At 31.8% G+C, this 24120-nt stretch overlaps 3 protein-coding genes and 1 long non-coding RNA gene across 4 annotated transcripts; 2 read left to right on the top strand and 2 right to left on the bottom strand.

Moving 5' to 3' along the window:
* Window positions 1-12572: 12572 nt before the first annotated feature.
* LOC145060195 (GDSL esterase/lipase At1g58430-like) lies at window positions 12573-13757 on the top strand. The gene is made up of 4 exons (XM_079007903.1): window positions 12573-13178; window positions 13299-13355; window positions 13643-13701; window positions 13745-13757. The coding sequence occupies exons 1-4, from the start codon at window positions 12573-12575 to the stop codon at window positions 13755-13757; spliced, it is 735 nt and encodes a 244-aa protein (XP_078864029.1).
* A 43-nt stretch (window positions 13758-13800) lies between these two features.
* Window positions 13801-15218, top strand: LOC145058627 (uncharacterized). Its single transcript, XR_013686441.1, has 4 exons — window positions 13801-13903; window positions 13979-14161; window positions 14485-14528; window positions 14717-15218. It is a non-coding gene; the product is annotated as an uncharacterized LOC145058627 (long non-coding RNA).
* Window positions 15219-15605: 387 nt separating this feature from the next.
* LOC145058626 (uncharacterized) lies at window positions 15606-17620 on the bottom strand. Its single transcript, XM_079006512.1, has 2 exons — window positions 16798-17620; window positions 15606-16729 (listed from the first exon to the last, which is right to left on the bottom strand). The coding sequence occupies exons 1-2, from the start codon at window positions 17073-17075 to the stop codon at window positions 15694-15696; spliced, it is 1314 nt and encodes a 437-aa protein (XP_078862638.1). The 5' UTR covers window positions 17076-17620; the 3' UTR covers window positions 15606-15693.
* A 2107-nt stretch (window positions 17621-19727) lies between these two features.
* Window positions 19728-20941, bottom strand: LOC145060194 (uncharacterized). Its single transcript, XM_079007902.1, has 3 exons — window positions 20776-20941; window positions 19903-20237; window positions 19728-19742 (listed from the first exon to the last, which is right to left on the bottom strand). Exons 1-3 carry the CDS (start codon window positions 20939-20941, stop codon window positions 19728-19730), a joined length of 516 nt encoding a protein of 171 aa, XP_078864028.1.
* Between the last annotated feature and the right edge of the window lie 3179 nt (window positions 20942-24120).

The raw sequence follows: 24120 nt of genomic DNA, 5'->3' as shown, positions 1-24120 counted from the left end.
CCATGTTTTGTCGACTATCACTGTTCCACACCCTCAAATGATCTTTAAAAAGCTATAGGTTCTTCTTAAATACCACAAACAGATTACCCCCATCCACGAATTAATCCTAAGAAGTTCGAATAACCTCATAAAAACTGTCCAACTTAAACTAACAATGATAGAGCCCAAACGACCACAATCCACTACATGCTCAACCAAAAGAATAAAGCGATGATCTGGAATCCAAAATAGGACCCAAAAGGTGAGGAAATGCCCCAATAAAACCATATGAAGCGTAGAATCTATCAATCATGTTGAATTTTGATCCCCACATATCACACTTTGTAAATCTTGGGCCCCCTAAAGGGGCATCCAAAAACTTTGCATCATCAATAAACTTATTGAAACATAACGACGGTGACATAAAAAATTGAGATCCAATCTTTCTAACTCATCTTGAACCTTATTAAAACCCCCCTAACTAGAACCCCCATTTACCAATGTTATCAACTGCAGAATCAAAAACCAATGCTACCTCTTAGCCTTAGGTTATTGCATGATATATATCAATATGATAAACGCTACCAAAGCTATCTTAATCCAAACTGCTTCAATTACTACATAAATCTCATGAAGAAACACTCATTATTTGCAACATATCCGTATCCAAGACAACCAAAATTCCCACTAAAAAGACCCCAAGAATGAGAGCACTCAAAATGAAAATAAGAGTTCCCCAATAACGACCTCACCATAACTAAATCTATTGCCACCATCTTATCTCCTTAATACCAAGAAATTAATTAATAAAATTCTTATGACACAAAGATCTAATCAAATCCCACTTATCAACATTCACCGCTCCTTCAATGTACATAGAAAAACAATTTACCTTTCCACATTCAAACTGTTTGACCTCGCTCCCAATCATATAAGAAATTTGACATTCACATAGCCAATCCATACATATTTTGGGGCTGAGGGGCAAAATAAAAAGTAGGATCTCTCTAGTTTGCAGATGACCAAGTTCCATAAAACTACCATAGTTTGTTTTTATTATTATTATTTTATAAATTTAATTATAGGATATTTCAGTTGAGATTTTATTTAAAATAATAATACTAACCTGATAATGTGTTTCAAAAAACCATCAGTTTTTCCCTTTAAAGTTTTTCTAAAGAGAAATTTAAAACCTATATGTTTAAATCATAAAAAGGAAAAATGAATGATTAAATTTGGCAAATTTCAAAATTTTGTATTTTTCATAAAATTAAATGTTCTATGTAATTTTTTTTCTTATAAAATAACCATAATTTCAATGATTAAAATATGAAAACTTTCTTAAGGTATTAATTTCTAGCTAAAGTGATTTATTTGAAAGTGTATCTTTGAAAATTCATATGACCACTAAACTTAAGTTTGCTTTATTAATTTATTGTTATAAACTTAATTTACAAAATACTTTAACCTTAATTATTTGGAGAAAAAAGTCATAAATATGTGAATTTAAATAAATCGTGAATGATTGGTCCAAATTATTTTTGTAAAAACAGAGTTGTTCTCTTTAAGAAAAAACATCATAAATGGTCCTTGTATTTTCTCAAAATCTGAAGTTTAGTCCCTGTGGTTTAAAAACATCATAGATGGTCCATGTGGTTTCAAAACTTTTGACGATTGGTCCTTATTGCTAACTCCGTTAAGTTCTGTCCGTTAACTGAATGACATTTTTGTCATTTCACTACCACAGGGACTATTTATGATGTTTTATCTTATTTAAAAATAATAATAATAATATGCAAAGAGGGTCTCTCTCTCTCTCTCTCTCTCTCTCTCTCCCCCCCCTCTCTCTATCAATGTTTGATATTGGGTGCCCCATTCTAGAAACGCGACACAGGTACTCCAGTGACCATTCCATCACCAACCATTGATTTATCCATTTCAAAAACACCATACATGTCTCCTCCCTCCATTCTAGAAACGCCACACACGACCCCCCCCCCCCCCTCCCTTTCCCTCCTGTTATCTCCAACCAAAGCCAATAGTTAAACAACCCAAGAATCAGTTGATTTCAATCACATTCAAACAAAGCCAATAGTCAAAACAACCATAGAATTTCCTTTCGTAGTTTAAATAGCATAGGGACCAAATGCGCAAATTATCCTAAACCATAGGGACCATTCGTGTAATTTACTCTATTTGACTATTGGCTTTGTTTGAATGTGATTTACAAACATTTTTTTTCTAATATATCCAAGTTAAAATTATCAAACATCTCTTTTTCCAAATAGAATTTCCTTTCTATCTATCATACGAAAAAAATGGAGTTTTTTTTTTTTTTTTCATATTATCTTTAATTGTTTACTTTTACTTATTTTAAAAATTAAGAACAAGAATTCATTTAACACGTATCGCCAATATTTTTATTAACCGTATGTATTAATAATGTTTTCGCAAGGACTTGAATCGATTTGTATACAAAGCTAGAAAGAAAAGAAGTCACATAGATAATTTGATTCTAGTGACATTTCTATTTCAAAAAAATTACTCTTTTGGATGTAAGAAATCTTTCATTCATGTAGTAGATTATCATATTATTCTTTAAATAGATTTAACTGGTTTTTAAAGTGTATAATTAGAATACATAATACTACCTCCATCCCATTTTTTTGTTCATTTTTAATTTTTAAAATCTTTATTCTTCAATTTTGACATTAAATATTTTTATTTTTTATATATAATACTTGATGCAAAATATATAAATATATTGTGATTTATTTATTGCTATAAGTTTCATAAAGTAATACATAACACAAATAAAAATATTTAAGGCCAAATTTGATAAATAAAGATTTTAGAATTAAAAAATGAACAATAATTATGAAACGGATGAAGTATATTTTTAATGAATTTAAATGCATTACTTTAATTATCACACTTTAAGTCAAATTAAATAACTATATAAAATAGTTTAACTCCAGAATATATTACCATGGTATAAGGATTGTTATAAATCTCAACATTTTTACACTTTAATATAAATGTGAGATGATTTATCATACCATAAAAAAGTTTTCTAGTAGTCAGCCTTTCAAACAACTAGCTAGGGATGTGCATTTGGATCGAATACTCAAACCGAAACCGAAACCTGGACCGAACCGACCCATATTAGGACCGAATAAGTTATTTGGGTCAATTCTTGGGTATCTATTTTTGCTCAATTCAGATTTCAGGTTATTCGGTCCGGGTTACCCGAATAAAGGTTTAATCGGGCCAAAAAGATAGACCCGAAAAATGAATAGTCACTGGAACTGAATAGCCAAAATAAACCGAAATGACCCGAAGAACTCAAATAAACCGAAATAACCCGAATAACCCAAATAAGGAAATTCTATATCTAGTTCAAGAAAAAAAATATTAAATTAATATTTTTTTGAACTAGATATACAATTTCTTTATTTGAGTTATTCGGATGATTTTTGTTTATTTGCTTATTCGGGTCATTTCGGTTTATTTGGGTTATTCGGTTCAAAAACATAATGTAGATGTTTATTTGGGTTATTTCGGTCCTTTCGGGTTAATAGTCGAACCGAAAGCCATATTATCCGAACCGAACCGATCCCGTATTAGTATAATCGGTCTGGGTTTCAGTTACCTCTTTTCATCCAATTCGGGTTTTGGGTTATTCGGGTTCGGATTGGTTCCAAACACATCCCTGCAACTAACAAATGATATAATGTTGTAGTAAATATGATATTTTCTAATTTTATCAAAAATTATATTTAACAACTTTAGTTTTAATGATTTAAATTGAGGAAGGGAAAGATTATATTATTAAATAAAGTTTGAAATCCTTTCTTGATAAATCTAACATCTTCGATTTGAACAAAAACATTTTTGAGAGAAAATGGATAGTAATTAAAAAATATAATGAGAAGAGAGGGTTGTGTAATTGTGCAAATATCATCAACTGAAGATTGGAAATTACCACACAAAGTTATTCTAAGTACGGTTGAACTTGAATGTACAATATGGCAGATCGACAATATTATAAAGTTGGTTTATGGTTTATTATATTACTACAAGCAATGGAGCACGGCTTAAGAACGATACTATATATCACCTCTCACCAATGTAAATGCTTTCTGATGTCTGAATTTATGCCTTGATGAAATGTTTAAGTGCATTTTAAACAATTAACATATGTTATAAGTTGGTGTAAATATGATACCTTTTTCATAAATTATTAGGGGTATCTACGTGGCGGTTTGGTTCGGTTTTTAGCTGAAACCGAACCATAAGCATTATAAGTTGTTAATTCATTTTGGTAGTCATTAGCTATCGGTTAATATTGTTTTTGATTAACGGTTTTTGTCTGCTAAATTAATCATAATGGTAAAAAATGAGATAAAACTAAAACATGTTTTGCTATACAAACCGAAAAAATAAAGTATATTGTTATAAAAAAAAGTGAACGATTCAGTGTTTATAACCTTATTAATATTATAGAAGATTAGATTGCTCATTTAATTCCAAATAATTACCCTTTAAATTTTCAATTTTAAATATAAATAATACCTTATATTTATATTAAAAACATTCATTAATATTATTGGTTCAGTTTTGGATGAAAACCATAATCGAACCATATGTTTGTAGTTAATCAAAAATAGAAAGTGCACCACCTTTTTTTTAGTCATTGTTCGGTTATTTTGATTAAGTTAGTTTTTGTTCGATTTCTGTCTCTATAAATATTGACAACTTTGGTTTTAATGGTTGAAAAACATTTCTCTTTTGCAGGGATAACTTTCACTTTAGTTCAATATGACTTTCAAATATTAAAATTGAGCAAGCTCAAAATTAGATCTGATCTCCGTAAATGTAACACTCATGAATTTTGATATAATTAATAGGACTATAAGAAATTTGATCCGACTTCATCGTTGGACTTAATTTGTAGGCTTCATATATTTCTTTGGTTGATTTTTTTTTGCTAAATAGATTGATATAAATTATGGTTTAGAATTTTGAAGGGTTGGTAATATAAATGTGCAAGTGGAGGGACTCACATTGCAAGAAATGCAGATAATTGTTAAATTACGTAACGAGTTGTTTTCTTTATTTCTTGTTTGCCGCATCCCATATGAAAAAAACATGCACAGTGGAGGGGATTGCGTTTGATTTGGAATCGATCGAAAGTGCTGAAGTTAGAAATAGCACCAGAGCTTAGTTTTGTTGAGATCGAAGAGTGTAAATGTAATTTCAGGTAATTAGAACTAGCTGGATTCGTGAGTCTGTATCTTAAGTTCGAGATGTATGTAGAGAAATATTTTGGGACTTGTGTTCTGCATCTAAAAGTAGCCGGTTGGTGGTGGAGTAGTTGTTAATTCAAAGATCATTTTTGTTAAATTATTAATACTATACGTGACCACGATGAGAAACCGTCGTCCAAATGGTAGCCCTTAAACTGCTTAACTTTCGATCGGAACCGCATAAACTCACATATGGCGGTTGTTTACGGTTCCAACAATCGGTTTTGACGAACCTCCTCCTTCTCCCCACGTTCTCACAGTTGATCGTTTTCTCCTGTCACGTTCAATCGGTTTTCAGGTTCTTCCAAGATTCAACCAACCACGATACAAAGGTAGGTTCTGATTTCGTATCAAAAGTCTTCACCTTCAGGTGGAACAAAAACCTAGGGCTCAAGTCAATTAATCAGTAGCAAATGTCAGATGTAATCTCAAAACTTGGAATGGAAAGAGTCTCCAAATCCACTTCAGGTAAGTTATTCAACATGGATTGTCTATCTCCTGCTTCTTCTCTCAAATTAATACCAGCCAAATTGTGTTTTCTTCTTATGATATGGCAAGTTGGTTCATTAAGTTGCTACCCTCATCGACACACAATTAAATTAGTACTCACCAAATGTGCTACAATAGAGGATGGTTTCGTGGGTTCTTTCACCTTTACACCAACGACGGTGGAGCCGGAGAGAGAGAGTTTATGGTGTACAATTAAAGCTATTCAAAGAATACCATGAACTTAATATTGTGTTATTTACATTGACGATTATGATGCTTCTCTTGCCAGCCTCATCCAGGTTTCAGAACCAACTTATTTTCAAATAATCTCTGCTCAGATCCAATATGCAACATATTTGGTAATCGCATTTACGGATATATATATATCTTAACTATATTATTAAACACTAGGCGAATGCCCGCGCGTTGCGCAGTGGGATAATTATGTAGTTTAATATGGTTATATATAGTTTAATGTATTGTGAATAAGCCATACATAAAACTTGTATGCGATTAAATAGCATGTATATTTTTTGATTTACAGATTTTTTTATCATAATAAATAATGAAATTTTTTTACTATCTCTAATCTCTAAATATTATTAAAACAGAACCTTTAATTCTAAACTGAAGAAATCAGGACCATTGATTGCATTTCAATCATATATTTTTCACCTTTGGATTATTTGATGACATCATCTTTGTCAACTCATTTATTTTTGTCAATAGATTTTATAAAACATATATTATGTTTTAAATTACAATTCCATTAATGACACTTAAATCTCACCAAAAATAAAATGAATTAAATTAGGAATTCTATTAATGACAATTAAATATCATCAAAAATAAAATAAATTAAATTAGGAATTCTATTAATGACAATTAAATCTCACAAAAAATAAAATACAAAAATATTCCGCCTCCCTCAATTCTTTACATAATATATCTAACCTAAGTTTTGTAGTGGAGAAGAAAATGGAGGAAAACATGTTGTTTTGATTTTTACTTAACGATTTAGATTTGTAGTCGAACGACTGAAATTATAAATACATCAGATAAAGGTAAGAAAACAAGTAACTCAAATTTTACTTGACAACTTTTTAGTCATCTCATATATGCTTATTTCTTGATAACTAATATTTGTACTATTTATCAATATTTATGCTAAATTTGTGACAACATTAAAATGATTGTTACTCAAGTTGCTTGATTTTTTTTAGATTTCTTGTAGGTCGAAATTGGAGTTGACAAACAACAGAAATTGTCGAATTCATCTGGGTTCTTATGAACATAAGTAAAATATATTTTGATTTTTATGTTATGAGGGTGTCAAATTTTGTGGTTTGAAAATTAATTGTCACAGTTGTGTTATTTAGAAAATTGAATCAGATATTTCTATAGGATTCCCCATTTTTTTTCATACTTTTGACGAATTGCTCAATAAGTTGAGCAATCAAATTATAAACGATAGACTCATACACAATGTGTGTCATATCCTTTGCTTTTGGTTGTTAAAATCACAAATTTGTTTTTTTTTTCGTTTTTTTGATGTGTTAGGATTTGAGACCTTGATTTGGATACTTGGAAATTTCGTTTGATCTACCTATCTACTACCTGTTCGATGAAATGCTTAAGGGAACAATATTGAGATAAACTTGCGGCCCGGTTTAATTTACTTTAAAAATATATTGGTTTAGATTACTTAAAAAATATACTTGTCGATTTTTGTTATCCTCACGGTTTAAATTTGTATGTTTCTCCTTAAAGTTTCATGTTTTATCCCTAATAGTTCTTTGTTTATGTTTTAATTATAATGCCTTTCTTGACCCTTGGTCACATTGGTTAGTTTCTCATACTAAGTTTTTTCTGAAAATTATATTTAATTGCAAGTTATTATATTATCTAATACCCCAATAATCTCTAATATTTGTATAAGATGGTGACAATTATTATTTTTTATTGCAGTTTCTCTTCATATTGATTATTGGATGTAGTTTGAGTTATGAAATGCTGTGACTGAGGGGATTCCACATTGTGGGGCGCTGGAATTCATTATAGAAGGAAGCATGATTTATATACTTTATTGGGTATTGATGGAAACGTTTAATTCTTGCTCATGTAGATCAATAAATATTTTACAATATGTTCTTTTAACCTTATATTAGGACCTTTTTTGGAAAAAAAAAATTGCTTTTAATATTAAACTTTGAAAAAAAAGTTCATATATAGCATCATACTCTTAAAAAATGACTTTTTTGGATTAATTTTAGTTGATATGGAAAGTTATATTTTTTGTATATTGAAGCTCATTTAAACGATTGTTTTCTGGAAAAAATCATTAATAACATTAAACTTTGCAAAAAAGTTCATTAGTAGCATCGTAGTTTCAAAAAATGACTTTTTCGTATTCTTTTTGGCCAATCTAGAATTTTTTTTCTACATTAGAGATAATTAATAGGATTTTTTTGAAAACATTTTATTAATGGAAAGTACATTTTCATTTTCTTTCGCATAATAGACCATTTATGTAAGAAAAACATTTCAAATATGGACCATTTGTGTACTTTTGCTCACATGAACCATTTATGTAATATATAAATTTAATTGTTAATAAGTAGGTCATTAATATGACAATTTTCTAGGGAACATTTGTTTTTAATATTGAAATTTGCAAAAAAAAAAAAAAAGTAGAATGATAACAATATATTAATTTATTATATATATATATATATATATATTTATATAAAAGTTATATTATAATATAAGTTTTTAAATAAGACATAACGATATTATCACCTTATAAAAATAAAAATAAGATAGCAACCAATTAATTGATTCTTTATTTCAATATTTCATTATTATCTTTAAACGATTAATTATGTTCTAAAGTTTTGTTATACGAAAATTTTATCAGATATATAAAAGTAATCATGTTTTAATTTTTCAAATTATAAAAGTAATCATGGTTTATGTTTTTCATATATGAAAATCATATTACGAAAAAGAGTGTTAGCATCTACCCGTTTTAAAATAAATTTCACATATTATTTTAGTTTTTAAACAGATATTTTGACAAAATAACTATTTTTTTAGGATTAATGTATATTTATATATGAATAAGAGATGATACAAGAACAATATATTACGTTTTCTTTAAAGTATAGCATGTTCCTGCTAAGAACATATGAAAATTTGCATTCATAAATAAATCTCATTTTTAACCAATTTGCTAATATTTATTGCAACACACCCTCCCTGTAAACCTTAAGCCCCTAAATGGTCGTCTGAAACTTATCATCAAAAGAAACTATTTGGTATCGTTACATCACTAATAGTCAAAATAAACTATCTAGAGATTTGGTCCAAGGTTTCCTATATGCCCGCATGAAGATGACATGTTACCATTCAAGCTGATAGAAAACAATTTCTAATCAAATTATGTTTCGCGATGGCAATCAATAAAGCTTACAGAGAAACAATTCCAAATGTAGGTATTTATCTCCCAGAATCGGTTTCACGCATGGCCAACTTTATGTGACATTGTCTAGAGGGATATCGCATTCCAATACAAAAGTATTAGTGAACTCTGACGAATAATTCAACGACAATGAAGTTTATACATCAAATATGGTCAACAAAGAGGATATCATTGCTCTGTAGGTATTTATCTTTAAGAATTGTTTGGAGGCAAGACCATTTTATATGGAGATGGCTTTAGACAAATTCTTCTAGCAATACAAAGAGGCAATTGTTCGGATACTGTGCATGCATCATATTCGTCCAAATTACGGCGTGATGTACAGTTTTACGTTTGACCATAAACATGAGATTTATTTTGGTTGTATAACTAAGATTTGGATGAGACAAAAGCATTTGATGAGTGGATTGTTAAAATTGGTGATGGTAATATTGGCGGCCCTAATGATGGTGAAGCTGAAATTAAATTTTCAGAAGACGTTGTTGTTTGCTCTATAGGTGACCATATTCATTCAGTTGTATCCATCGTTTATCTATCCTTTGTAAATCATCTTGATGATCAATCATATCTTCAAGATAAAGCTATTTTGGTCCCTACAAATGAAGAATTTGATGCTACCAATGACTACATTTTAGGATTGATGAAAGATGAAGGGAAAACATATGGGTTCAAATTCTTTACGTGATACAGAGTTACCAGGTTTTTTTTGAGGAATCAATTTACTCTTCAATTGTGTTGAATAATTTTAAGGCATCTAGAATTTCCAACCATAAACTTACACTAAAAATAGGTATTCCAATCATATTACTTTGTAATATCGACCAAACCAGAGGACTATGCAATTGTACTAGATTATAGATTATTAAGCTTGGAAGAAACGTCATTGAAGTCTGAATCATATATGATAGATTCTTTATGGAGACTACTTATATACCTTGCATTAATTTAACTCCGTCTAATGAAAGAATCTCATTATGTTTTCAGCGGAGGCAATTCCCTATAGTAGTTTCTTTTGTTATGGCCACTAACAAAAGTCAATGACAATAATTATCAAATATTGAATTATACTTGCATAAGCTTGTCTTCACTCATTTTTAGTTATATATTTTTTGTTTCTCGCGTCACAAGTGAAAAGGGATTGAAGGTACTCATATATTACGAGGAAGATTGTCGAACTAATAAAACAAAAAGTTATGTTTACAAAGAGGTCCTTCAACTATTATAGATATTCAAGAGTTTCTTTGTTTTTTTTCAAACATTTAAATGTTAGCAGTAATGCTAAGTCTATTTATGTTACTTTATTTTTTTATAGTGCCAACTTTTTTATACATTTACATGTACATTTTTATATGTTTCTCCGCGTTTTACGCGGGGTCATAATCTAGTTAGTATAAAATTTTAAATGTAATTTTTATGTACACATTAGTATCTAATTTAATTAGTTGATGATTGATTAGATATGCATTCTCATTTGTGGTCGTCTATTTATGTTGAACCTCATAAAAATACATATTTAACGACTTTTATTAGTTTTACTATTGAATAGAAAATGGTGTCGTATTTTAAGTAAATATAAAAAATCTCATTCTCAATCTATTTAAGATAGTGACATATTTTAAGTTAATAAAAAAATCATATTCTAGAACAAATGAAAAGAAAAAACGGAGCCAAATTTTTTAACTATAATAAAGTTGATTTCAATTAAAAAGTGCTCAATCGAAGATAATATCATTCAATAAATATCATAAGATATTACGTTATATTCAAATTACAGACATCATTTTTGTAAGAGTCATTCAAAATATATGAGAATATAGTGCATAATACAACAATGTAATAACCAAATGACCATAACATATTTTAAATGAAATATAATTATAATATATTATTTATGCAATTAAATTTCTGCACAACATGTGAGATTCGTCTACTATATGGTATTCTTTTAATATATTATATTATAGTGTAAACATTGTATTTGGAAAACTACTTTGAGTTTTAGGCTATGTTTGGCGCGCCACAGCTAGCTGATAAGCTAGCTTATTTTTCGAGTTTTTTTATGTTGTCGTGTTTGGTAAGCCAAAAAGTAGCTGATAAGCTAGCTTTTTGAAAAGCTACTTAGACTAGCTTTTTAGGAGCTTTTTTTAAATTTTCCAAATACACCCCTAATTAATTATAGAAACACATATTCTTACATGTCCTTTTATGTAATTTTATATATTTCAGCTAGCTTTTTAGTTAGTTTTACCAAACGTTATTTTTTATCAGCTAGCTTTTTATTTAACAGCTAGCTTTTCAGCCATCAGCTAGCTTTTCAGCTAGCAGCTAGCTTTTCAGCTACTCCGCCAAACATAGCCTTATTGTAGTTTATAACATTAAATTTGTGATGAGTTGTGTTTGACACACATTTGTGTATTTATATCTATATTATATATTTAAAACTAATCGTATATAAACATCCAACCTAAATATTCATCTTCAAGTTTTCTTTCTTCGCCACGTAAACAAACTTTTGTTATAAAGCCAAAAATGGAATAAAAGACACTTAATTGTATGATCATGATATATTGTATTTTGATTGGGACTTGTATAAAACATGCATGAACATATATTATTAATTTATCTCTTGTTTTGGGTAATTCGAATTAGATAGCTTCAAATCCAACGTATCAAACGGATTACCCATTTACTAAAGTCTAAAACCCAAAAACTCAAACATGTTCTAATACCATACAAATGCATGAGGTTTTAGCAAATTATTATCTCATATGAATTATCATTGATTATGTGTGATTAATTATTAAGAAGGTGAAAAGGTTTGGTGGTTTCAAATGCATGACGTTTTAGCAAATTATTGTGGGGAGTTTCAAATGCATGACAATCAAGAGAAAATGCATGCTTTATAAGTATGTAAGATATTGACCATGTCTTGAAAATTAAGAGGTATACATTTAATAACACCATGTACAATCTATTAAGCTTACAATGTATAAGTATACAAGCATCGTATCATTGTAACGTATGGTCGTAGCTTCTCGTGGAAAACCTAATACCCTCTAGACACTATCAGCCACCGTTTCTTCCAAAGGCTTCTTCCAAATCTATTCTGTCTACCTCCTCACTTTCTTCAATCTCCGATAGGCTTCCATTACTACCACCCTCCTATATTCGTCGCTATCGTCACCCTGCCGATGTTGTCGTTACCTTCAGTCGTCGTCTGCAGCCCTGCTTCTACCTAGAAACTGTAACTCTATCTCGCTGCCACCATCGGACACTATTAACTGCAAGCGAGTGTCCCCTCCATCACTAATTCTATGGCTTTCGCCATGTTCATCTTCACCTTACTTCTCAAAGTCTCCACCGCCCTTTCCAGTCAGAACATAACCCATCTATTCTCTGCCGTCTTCATTTTTGGCGACTCCACTGCAGATTCCGGCAACAACAATTACATAAATACCCCATTCAAAGCCGACCATCCCCCATACGGGGAAGACTTTCCTGGAAAAATCCCCATCGGCCGGTTTTCAAACGGAAAACTAATGTCGGACATTTGGGCGTCTCTGCTGGGAATAAAACAAACCGTTCCTCCGTTCCTGCAGCCTAATATCTCTGATTTTGATATCCGCACCGGAGTGAACTTCGCTTCCGTCGGATCGGGGCACGATGACATGACGGCTCAGATTTCACAGGTGATTCCTGTGACGAAGCAGTTGTATTACTTTAAGGAGTATATAAAGAGATTGAAGAAAGTTGTGGGGATCAAAGAAGCCAATAGGATAATTGAGGGGGCGTTGGTGTCAATTAGTGGTGGAACAAATGATTTCACGATTAGCTACTACGATCTGCCTTCTAGAAGAGACAATTTCTCCATGGACGATTACCAGGATTATATATTAAAGAAGCTTCAGAATTTCGTCAATGTAACTCTCTCTCTCTCTCTCTCTCTCTCTCTCTCTCTATATATATATATATATATATATATATATATATATATATATATATATAAACAGTTCGTTTGATTTTGTGGTGGTGGTTGATAGGATCTGTACAAGATGACACTCAAGTGTATGCAAGCACTAGTTCGTGTCCAAGCTCGAGTATGTGACCAGTGCAAAAAGCTTTCAAATGAAGGAAGCTTCGCCTCCAACATCTTTTGGGGGTCTCATCTTGCAGAAATCCAAATTTGACTTGTATTACTACCATCGAATTTGAATCTAACGTGCGGAAATTGTTGGATTTGACAGGAGATTTGCTACAGTTTTGGGGTAATGACATGTTATGTTGCATTTACTTTTGAGACTAATCTTTGATATATTTTGTATGATAAACTCTACGTATTTTTCACCAAATTCCAATTGTTTCTATAAGGTTACAATTTGTTCAGATGTTTCCACCCGTTGAACTTGAGGAATCAATTAAGAAAACTGGTGGATACCCCGGAAGGTAATTTATTAATTTGTGGATTATGTATTTAATCCCTTTTCAGATTTTTAAATTAACTTCCATTTTTTTTTTGTAAAATTAATGTGTTAAATCTAATACAGGTCAGAAAAAGAGCCACCCTCAACACTTATGTGGACCATGTTTTATTTGGCTCAGGTTTGCAGAACCACCGTACCACCGCCATTCTCTATACAAATCTCAGGTAAAACAACTTCTTTTTGATCTCTTATATCGAACAAATTACAACTGAATTTCTTTTTCATCTCTTATGTTGAAGAAACTACAACTAGATTTCGTTTTGATCTCTTTATCTATTCAAATCTTCACCTTTGAACCACCTGCCCTGTACCTCCGCCGCCGCCGACCACTCCCACCATCTGTCATCGTAGAGCGACCTAAAACGATGGGTTTTCTTCATCTTTTAGTAGTGGAGTTTCAATGTTGTTGAATATCCTTGCAGGTATCTTTCCATTTTACATCAAATATCAAGAACTTTTAAATGTCGATAGTTCATCATGTTTTGAAGCTTAGTTTTGAGTTGTGTACTGTTGTAGGAAGGTCCATCTTCAAGTCGTTAAAATGTAATGTTCTTGATTTTTCTTTCATTATTTATGCTAGAAATGTCTTGTTTTGCGTATACAATTATCATTGGGTTTCTTTCATTATTTTTGTTTTTGTTGACAATTTTTTTTTTGCAGATCCAACCATAAGTGAGTGATCTATCTAGGTTTTCCTTTTGACGAGTTTCATTTTTGGTTATATTGACGATTTTTTTTTTTCCAGATCAGACCTACACCAACTATCCAATAATGAACCTTAAACAGCAGGTCAAATAAGAAGTATACATGCTTTGTGTTTCCTTTTTCTTTTCTTCCATATTAGTTGTCGTTAAAAGGAATAAGAAAAATAGGGAATGCATGTATTCCTTAAAAATATTTTATTTGGGTTTTTTGTTATTTAAGAAAAAAGGCCATTTTACAACGTAATTGGTGCTAACATTAGTTTTTGTGTTTAGGGGGAATCTAGGAATCATTCCTGGACATCTTGTTGGAATCAACCCTAACAGCCTGGTGCAAGACAGAAAACAGAGCACAAAGAGGAAAGAACAGGGGAAGCTTTTTTGGGGCCAAATTTTCTGATTTTATTCCAGTGCATACATCAACGAAAGAAGAAAACATCCTACTTAACAAAGTAAATCCTTAGAAACTAGCAACTGAACTACCCATTAGCTACATCTACTAAATAAAAGGACTTTATGGCCAACATGGCCTTTTACTTATTCAAATTAAAGACAATGGACGAAAATACCCCTGCAGTGAGTTTCTTTTTGGCGAGCGGTGCATGTTGATGTGATTTTTCAAATAGTTTCAAATGATCAATGGATGTTCTTGGCTCTTAAAAAGCATCGTATGAATTGTTTTTGTGCCTTCTTTTTTTATGTTTTCCAAACCATTATTGTATCTCAAGATGATATATTTCTGTTTGATGCTTTAATGAAACACGTCTTGATCAAATAACAGCCTTGATTTGTTAACAATAGGTGGAAACATGTCTGTTTTCAACCCTAAATGAGATGATGATGAGGATTTGGGACGAAGTGTATGTCTTATAAAAAGGAATAGGATTATTATTTAATTTGAGCTAAATTTAATATGCAACTTGTGTCACGAGACTAAATTGAGATACTATAAGGTATTCTTAGTTAAAAAAGATTGGTTTTTGTTTATTTATTTATTTTAGCATTCTATTTTTGATTCATTTGATCATAGTTATATTATTATATTATTGTAAGGATTGGGGGAAGAATCTGTATGTAGCTACACTTGGAATTAGCAAAGAATTTAGTGTCCTGAAATGAATTAGTGAACCTTTGTTTCTTTTCTCATATATCTAAGTTAAAAGTATTAACCATCTATTTTTTTTATTGGAGTTTTCCTTCTATATCACACAAATTGAATTGGATGCTACATTTTATATTACATGATTGAGGATTCATTCCTTCCTACGATGACACTGATAACAAATATTGAAATTACAGACTCTTGCCCGACATTCGAGGCTCAAATAACCATTAATATCTTGATTACAAATAGAACACACATACATGGGCGTTTTCTTTCTCCGAACATATGTTAATGGATGTTTATGATAGGAAACATTTATTGTGCCCTTGTACAACATGTTTGCTTGATAATCGATTCGACTAATGCAATCAAGATGAAAAGAATTTTTGCATTTGTGACAATAATAGACTGGCATCTTAGGGTGCATTTCTTTCTCACAAATATCACAATAGAAGTCTTCTGGATGATCCATGATCGGGGGATACATCAATGGGATTTTATGTCCTTTGCAATATCTATGAGCAAGGGAATGCAGCGACCTCATTGCACAATACATGTCTAATATGAAGTTGCAAGGCTTACAAGCATAACTTATGCCTTTATAAAATTTGTCACATGCGCTACAAAAAGCATCAGGATCTATAACTTGGATAAGAGGATGCTTGTAGGATTTGTGTTTGATGGTTTTGGGTAAAAATGCGCAATTGGCATCAAGGTAAAACTTGCAAGTTTTATAGTTGTACAAAAATGTGTTGACGTTGCTAAAACAACCAATGCATTTATAGCTTATACTGTGTCCCGACAAGTTTATCAAGTCAAGCGAATGATCCGAGTGAAGTGGATGTTGTAATTTGAGTGGTAACTCGGAGCAATATTTATGGAGAGTGAATGAACATCCATCTTTGCAAGTATAGTATGGAAGGGAGAGGGGTTGTACACACCCGTGACATACCTCTAGTGGATTACTAGAGATCATACCATACATATTGTTAAATTGATGAACATTATTAAGGATTAATGGATGATGATGGCTCCAATGTTTAATCTCTTCAGTCTTATCATCATGTATACATGTCTTATCCAAATGGAGCAGTTTTAAAGGATCCATGAATGCCTCTAACATGGGAAATTCAAGCAAATCTTCTGCATCTTCATCAACAAAAGAAGTACTAGTTGAGACATCTCTGAAACCACAAAAAACAAACATTTAGAAGATGCATCCACAAGCACACATACAAGGGATTTAATTTACCTTTCAGTACTAGAAGGTCGCTGTGCATTTAAGGCACACCTAATATGTACAAAATATCTACAATTTGCACAATGATACAACCAATAATTCCGCTCGATGTATGCATTGCAAATTTCACAATAATGCAAGAAATTAAAGAATATTTCTGGAAGCGAATATATGAGAACAAGTTCGTGATCGGGATGATGGGGTAGGTGGATGATAGGTACTAAGGAAGCACAAGTTTTATGGATCCAGAAGTCGCAACTATCACATTGGAAGAATAAGCCTTCATCCATAGAATTGCAAGCATCACACCGGAATGCAGCAGGTCTTAACTGTAGGGTGAAAGTGTGTTGTGATGGCCTTCATGTTGAACCTTCATCTTTGCCTCCTCCTTGATAGCATCTGCTTTAGCCTTGCGAGCAATCCTAACAACACAACAATCAATGCAAACTTCAAAGATGTATAAATCATCGTTTTTAAAAGTATATGAAAACACCCTAGATTTCTTTCGAATACAACACACCGCACATTTCCAATATCTGGAATCTAGATCTTTGAAATCAGTAAGTGTTAATTGATGATGATATAAGGAAGGGTCGTTGATAGTGAGTGGAAGTTGTGCACATGATTTATGTAGAAAGTAACGACATTGGATGCAAGCATATGCAAAACCATTTGATATGGGTTTTTCACATGCATAACAACCAATCAACCTTGATTTCTCCTCACCACCATTGGCACTTGCACCTACAATCTTCTCAGGGTCAAGGAGCTTTAATGGATGGCTTTTATGACTAAAATGGTTAATCTATTCCATATCTTCTCTCTCTCTCTCTCTCTCTCTTGTGGAAAATGACATATATTTAGCCCTTAATTAAATTTATAGAAAATAAGGTAGAGGCAAAATACCATTTCCACAAAATCAACTTAACTTTTTTAGATTGCTTTGCATCCAAGTATAACTTCTAATGCTATTTACAACATTCTTTTCTCTTATATCAAGTTAAATTTAGCATACTTCTTTTTTCCAATTGAAATTCTCTTTCTGTATGTATTAGTCATGATTTCAAATAACTAGATTCCTTCGTTTTATCTTAATTTGTTGATTACTTATTTTTCGCTTTATTGAAAATTAAAAACAAGAAATCGTTTAACAAATATTGCCAATGGATATTATTAGTATGTATTAGTCATGATTTCACAAGGACTTCAATCAATCTATATAAAATTTTAGCAAAAATAACTACACAGATATATTATTTGATTTTAGTGATGATTGTATTTAAAAAATTATTCTTTTGTGATTTCAAATATCTCATCCACAATATATTCGTATTCATTTATTCAGTAGACTATCATAATATTCATTTAATATATTAAAATGGTTTTCGAGAGTCTATATAATTAGAGTACATAATATATTTTTGAAGAATTTAACTATATTATATTAGTTATCACACTTGAAGACTATGTTTAACAGACTACCTGAAAAATTAGTTGATAGCTGAAAAGTTAGTAACTAGTTGATAAAATATGACGTTTGGTTAAAACTAGTTGATAAGCTACTTATTAAATATAAAACGGCATATAAGGACATGTACGAAAATGATTCAAATTTAATTATAAAAATATGTAATGCATAAAATTATATTAATGTAAATACTAAAAAACACATCTCCGATTATTTGTATTTAAGTAAAATTTTGTGCATCCCATATCATATTTGCAATATCATCACAAATTTTCTTGCATCTCATGGCATGCCTGTCGAATATTATCAATGACTAAATCTTGAATGATTCTTATGCTCTTTGTATGTATGTAATTGTTCTGTATAGGAGACATATTTCTTATAAAAGCCTTGTAGCACATATCCTAAATTTCATAAGGACGGAAATTAATACTTAAAAGAAATAACGATTATTATACACATACAAAAGTCAGCAGAAGGTGGGGAACAGAGTACAAGGCTAAGGACTAATGAATAAACTTTTCTTATCTGTAATTGCAAATCCTAATAATATTGAGTTACAACATAGAAGGTGGTGCTTTGTTTGAAACTGTTTTTTTGGCTTGATATGGTTATCTAATTATTTTTAATGTTCTTTATAGTGTTGCATGATATGAGTTGCAATTGTATGTTTAGTGGCTACACTATATTCATGCATATAACGATACTTATAAATATATAGGGCGTGTTCGGTACGCAGCTTTTGAGAGCTTCTGGCTTTTAGCTTTTAAGAAAACGCTAGTAAATAAGAAAAAACCTCATTGGGCGACGGGAGCATTTAGCTTTTAGCCTATACATAACGCTCCAAAATCAAAAAGATATCAGCTATCCACTACCAGCTAGTTTTGTCGAACATGCCCATAGTATTGGATTTTTGAGGTTGAAATGAACTTTTTTTTTACTTTAAAGTTGTCATAAACATTTGCTGATAATTTATTTTTATATTAACCACTTGAAATAAGTACTATGTATTAGTAAATGAATGTATAAACCGATAAGAAATCCACTTTCGTGCATGATTTAGTAGAATAGTGTAACTTGGTTGCATTATTAGTTGTTTTAACTACAGATTATGTGACTTGGATTTTACTCAATTCCATGTTATACTTGCATTATTAAGCAAAGGAAATAAAAGGGTTATTAAACACTGGCCACAGGACTTCACTTATGACCAACCTTCAACTTGAACACTATGACCTACTCCCTAATCATGCGCTTTCTTATGCAATTCAAGAGAGACATCTCATTTAGACATTTTGTCGAGCATTATGTGGGCATCCATTTAAAGAGCTGAATTTATGAATAAATTACAGTTTGATACTATGTTGATGATCTTTTAGCTTGCTACAAGCTGCACAATGGTTTATTTTTTAACATGGTACTTAATATCAGGGGCAAAGCCAGAAATTTTTTTGAGGGCGCTCCTCATAAATTATCAAACATCCAAAAACTGCAAACATATATAAATTATCAAATATCCACAAACTACAAACATATATATATAAATTACAAATTCATTAAGGTCGTCGACGCGTTTTCATTTTATCAAACATATTGATGATATCTTGATTAGCAACATCCGCAAAAACCTATTTTTCGATATAAGTTACCAAATTATCACTCATCCATTGGTCTCCCATTTTATTTCGTATCCTGTGCTTCACAATCTTCATAGCAGAAAACGATCTCTCAACTATTGCTGTTGAAACCGGTAACGTCAATGCTAATTTGATGAGCAAGTAAACCATAGAGAATAATTTATACCTTTTTGTTTCAACCATATTCTGTGCAAGATCACCAATCCCATTTAGATTCAAAAACTCTGATGAATTCAACTTATCAAGATTATAAGTTTCAAGTTGATCATCAAGTATCTCCAAGTCTATATCTGAAAAATCCTTTGGATGTAAACGAACTAGCTCAATCAATTTGTTTTTATCGAAATCTGCAAAAGAGTTATTTGGATTGAGACATGCCATGAAAAGAAGCAATTTAGTGCCAGTCTCACTAAAACGACTCTCTAGTTCAGTGCGTTGCAAATCAATGACACATAGAATAACTCTACACGATAGTAGTGTAAGTTTGTCATCTTTAGATATTTTCGCTGTGACCGTCCTGGAAGTAAGAACATTACATCTATGTTGCAAACAACAATCTCGTGTTTTCACAAAACAATGTAGTCTTAGTGAGCATAGAATCCCATCCACTATCTCTCAAAATTTGCAATTGCAGCTTCCAAGTTCTAACCAAGTTCATTGCATTTACAATATATTGATCTTTCCTTTGCAATGCTTGGGACAACTCATTAGTAATACCCAATAATTTTTTCATGAAGTGCAAAGAAAATATGAAATCAAAGGTCTACAAGGAGTTAATTAACATATCTGCTTCATATTTTTGTTATGGGGTTGCTCCATCTTCTGCAATAATCTCAAGCACGTCTAAAACGGATGGAAACAATGTAATCATACTTATAAAAGTACCATAATGGGACCCCCAATGCGTGTCTCCCGGTTTGATAAGAGATGTTTCTTGATTGAGGCCTCGACTGCTTATGATTTCACCTAAACCAAGTGCTTCAATAACTTTGGAAGCTTGTTGTTCTCGAATACCGTCAAGACACTTGCAAGAACCTCCAAAAACATTCATAGTATTGGTTAGTAACTGTGACAACCCAAAAATTTCCATCCAGTGAAACCATCCACTTCAATAGAAGCTAAGTCTGATTCTGCTAACTTTCAAACTTTCGGGATAAGTTTGAGCAATTCAAGATTTACATTTAAGAAGATATCAGGAGAGAGGATACACTTGGCTTTTGTGCAACTCTGTTATTCCAAAACTCTATGATATTAGAGTTCATTCCGGGAATAAAATATTTTTCTGCCAAAAATCCCAGGACTATATATAGAAATTTGAACCATATTCATTCATTAGATACAATTCCAACTAGAGAAAAGTCAAATTCTCTCTCACGGATCTTTGGGTTTTTATCCCAAATCGTGAGTACTTCTATCTAGTTGTATTATATAGTTTAGATTATGTTTTATAACATCAAAATCGGATCAAAACCCCAAGATTTGGGAGTTTACTGCCTAAGAACATCTTGGAGAGTAAACTCTCTTATAAGGGCCAAAGTGTGCCTAATGTCCCCCTAAACCTTGGAAACCAAACATGGGACAAACTTTGACATTTTTAGGCATCAAAATCATTAAAAATCAAGGACAAAAAGTGAGTTCACGGCCAAGGAATTTCTTGGGCCGTGAACTCCATTTTAGGGTGCCAAAATGCCCTAAATGCCTTCCACAAGCCAAGAGACAAGCATAGCACTTTACCATAATCTATTATCTAGCTGAATCTATATATATTTATGCTTAGTATACATTAAGTCATCATAAGGGTACCAAGTATGGATCAGATTATAGGACACAGAGTCAAAGCACAGTTTTTCTAGTACAAAACTTACTTATCAAAGTCAGTGTTTTTGATAGACAAAACTAGAGATTTCCCAGAAATGGCTTAATCCATTTTATTAAGCAGTACAGTTTTAAAAGACTTTAAGTGAGTTAACTCTATAATACCTTAGTTTATACACCATGTTTATATATAGAACTAATATCTGATAGCTAGTTAAATGTGTGTTTTCCCCCGACGTCCTGTTCTCGTTGGATTGTGGGCTGAGGGCAGATTCCCCCAATTAACTATCTACCTGATATCAGATTATATATAACAGTATAAACAAAGCTATTATAAAAGTAATCACCGTAGTCATTATTTTACTATAAGAAATATAGGTTTTCTTAAAAGAACTCTCCATTAGATATAAAGGAACCATTACAAATAACTCCATGAGTAACAAGTGAATACACCAAGGTTATATATCACAGCGATCTAACAACCAATGGAATGTGTGCTATCCGCCCTACTTACTGTTCCCCGTTGGGTTGCGAGGTTAGGGCAGATGCGCACAATCGATTATTTATTTACTCTGAGTATATATAACTTGTACCCACTTAGTACGCATAGAAAGACTTGTAATGTCATTTTACTTAACTTCCATTAAAGTAGGAAATATAGGATTTTCTAGAGGAACAGGTGAACTTTTCAAAACAGAATTTACAGCGTACAATACTTTTACATATACATTTTCAAACAACACTTTACAGCTTACTCACATCACTAAAATCTTATGAACTGACCAGCTTAATTGCTGATCAACTCTTTCAAATAACTTGTATTCTCAGGAGACGATTAGACAGGTGCTCGTGCTGGGGATTCAGAAGATGGAGCATTATAGCTTCAAGTCTTGTTTTGTTATTTGTGTATGAGTTCTATGTTTTGTGAACACACATTGTAAACACTTTCTTTCTAAATGAAATGGTTGTTTATTACTTGCTTACCATATACATATCTCGTGATACTTAACATGATGTCCTCCACCCCCGAACGTTTCCGCCGTTCCGGTTTTGGGGTGTGACAGATTGGTATTAGAGCATTGTTTATAGTGAACTAAGTATATCAACCGATAAAAGATATGCAGCTATAAATACAATGGGGCTTAAGTGCTCTGGATAATGATATATTTTAGAATATAACTACAAGTTATAAAAATATACCTACTTGCTCATACATGTACATAATAGAACTAGTGTCACGAGGAGAACATAACTAAAAGTATTTAAAGGTTGGGCATTGTCGTCAACCCGAACAGTTATGTAATCATAGCTAGGATCAGTATAGCATGATCAACTATTTTCAATCTAGATGTGACCAACATGTGTTTGGGAATGATGTGGTGTTGCAACAGGGTTAAAATTACCTTATCACCAGTCAAGAGAGCGTCAGAACAAGTACAGTTAGAATTAGAGTACTATGCGAATATTCTATGATACTATAACGCGATAACGATTTTAGATCATACCATGTACATTACGTTAGGATACTATAGGATTATTTTAGTCCAGATACATAACTTATGTGATAACTTAAAAGACCCGTGCGGATAGGTCTATAATCTTACATGGTATATTCATAAAGTTTTATATATAATCAAGATCTTATAGACATAGAATCTGTGATCGACGCTTCGCTATCCATTCCTTTTAAGGAAGTAGTGTTGAGGTGAAATCAATTGTTCGAAGGTCTATTTGATCTTCAATTATATACAATACTAGCTGGTATACCTAGTATAATTATAGGAAGATTCCGTAAGGATCACCCCATAAAGTTACCTTAAAGCTTATAGGTTCTTTAGTCACTTTCATTCTCGCACGACAAGCCGAGATAAACATAACCACTTCCTCATAGTAGACAACAGAAGAGTTCAGGAGGAACGAGTACAAGTTCATGAGAAGTTTTTCAAGGAAAGATCAGCCAAATTGACCAAAACGTCTTACGCGTCACACTAATAAATATTAACTAGGTTAATTTAGGGAACGAATGGAAACACTGATCACATTACCTGTGTTAGAATTGTTTTCTTACATGCAGCTGGTAACAGTTATTCAGGAAGCAGATATTAATTCGAGGATAGTTATTTCAGATTCATAGAGTTTATTAGGTATAGACTCATTTATGAATTGTTTCTAGAACCCTGTGGAAGTCAGGACCCGATACATCCAGAACTAGGATAACCTTGTCTTTTCAGCTTTCGGCTTGTGTTCGTTGTTATAGACTTATTCCGTCTCATCTTTGTTTTCTTTTAGCAAAGATGCCTCCTCGCAGATCACCCAGACACGCTATTTCGATAACTCCCACACTTTTTCCACAAATCGATGCAGCAACTTTGAACGCTGTAGTGGCTCAGGCTGTGGCAACAACCATGGCACAAT

Source organism: Lactuca serriola, chromosome 6 (assembly GCF_051521515.1).
Source record: "Lactuca serriola cultivar US96UC23 chromosome 6, Lser_US96UC23_V15, whole genome shotgun sequence".
In the NCBI taxonomy this organism is placed as follows: Eukaryota; Viridiplantae; Streptophyta; class Magnoliopsida; order Asterales; family Asteraceae; genus Lactuca; species Lactuca serriola.
This window is presented reverse-complemented; position numbering and strand designations above follow the sequence as displayed.

Excerpts from the sequence above, each read along its gene's own strand:
- LOC145058626 (XM_079006512.1), bottom strand. The coding sequence starts at position 17,075 with ATGGATGAAGGCTTATTCTTCCAATGTGATAGTTGCGACTTCTGGATC. Across the intron at positions 16,730-16,797 it reads CGACCTTCTAGTACTGAAAG|AGATGTCTCAACTAGTACTT; the intron begins GTAAATTAAATC and ends TTGTGGTTTCAG.
- LOC145060195 (XM_079007903.1), top strand. The coding sequence starts at position 12,573 with ATGGCTTTCGCCATGTTCATCTTCACCTTACTTCTCAAAGTCTCCACC. Across the intron at positions 13,179-13,298 it reads AGCTTCAGAATTTCGTCAAT|GATCTGTACAAGATGACACT; the intron begins GTAACTCTCTCT and ends GGTGGTTGATAG. Across the intron at positions 13,356-13,642 it reads TAGTTCGTGTCCAAGCTCGA|ATGTTTCCACCCGTTGAACT; the intron begins GTATGTGACCAG and ends CAATTTGTTCAG.
- LOC145060194 (XM_079007902.1), bottom strand. The coding sequence starts at position 20,941 with ATGAATGTTTTTGGAGGTTCTTGCAAGTGTCTTGACGGTATTCGAGAA. Across the intron at positions 20,238-20,775 it reads GCATTGGGGGTCCCATTATG|ATTTCGATAAAAACAAATTG; the intron begins GTACTTTTATAA and ends ACTCTTTTGCAG.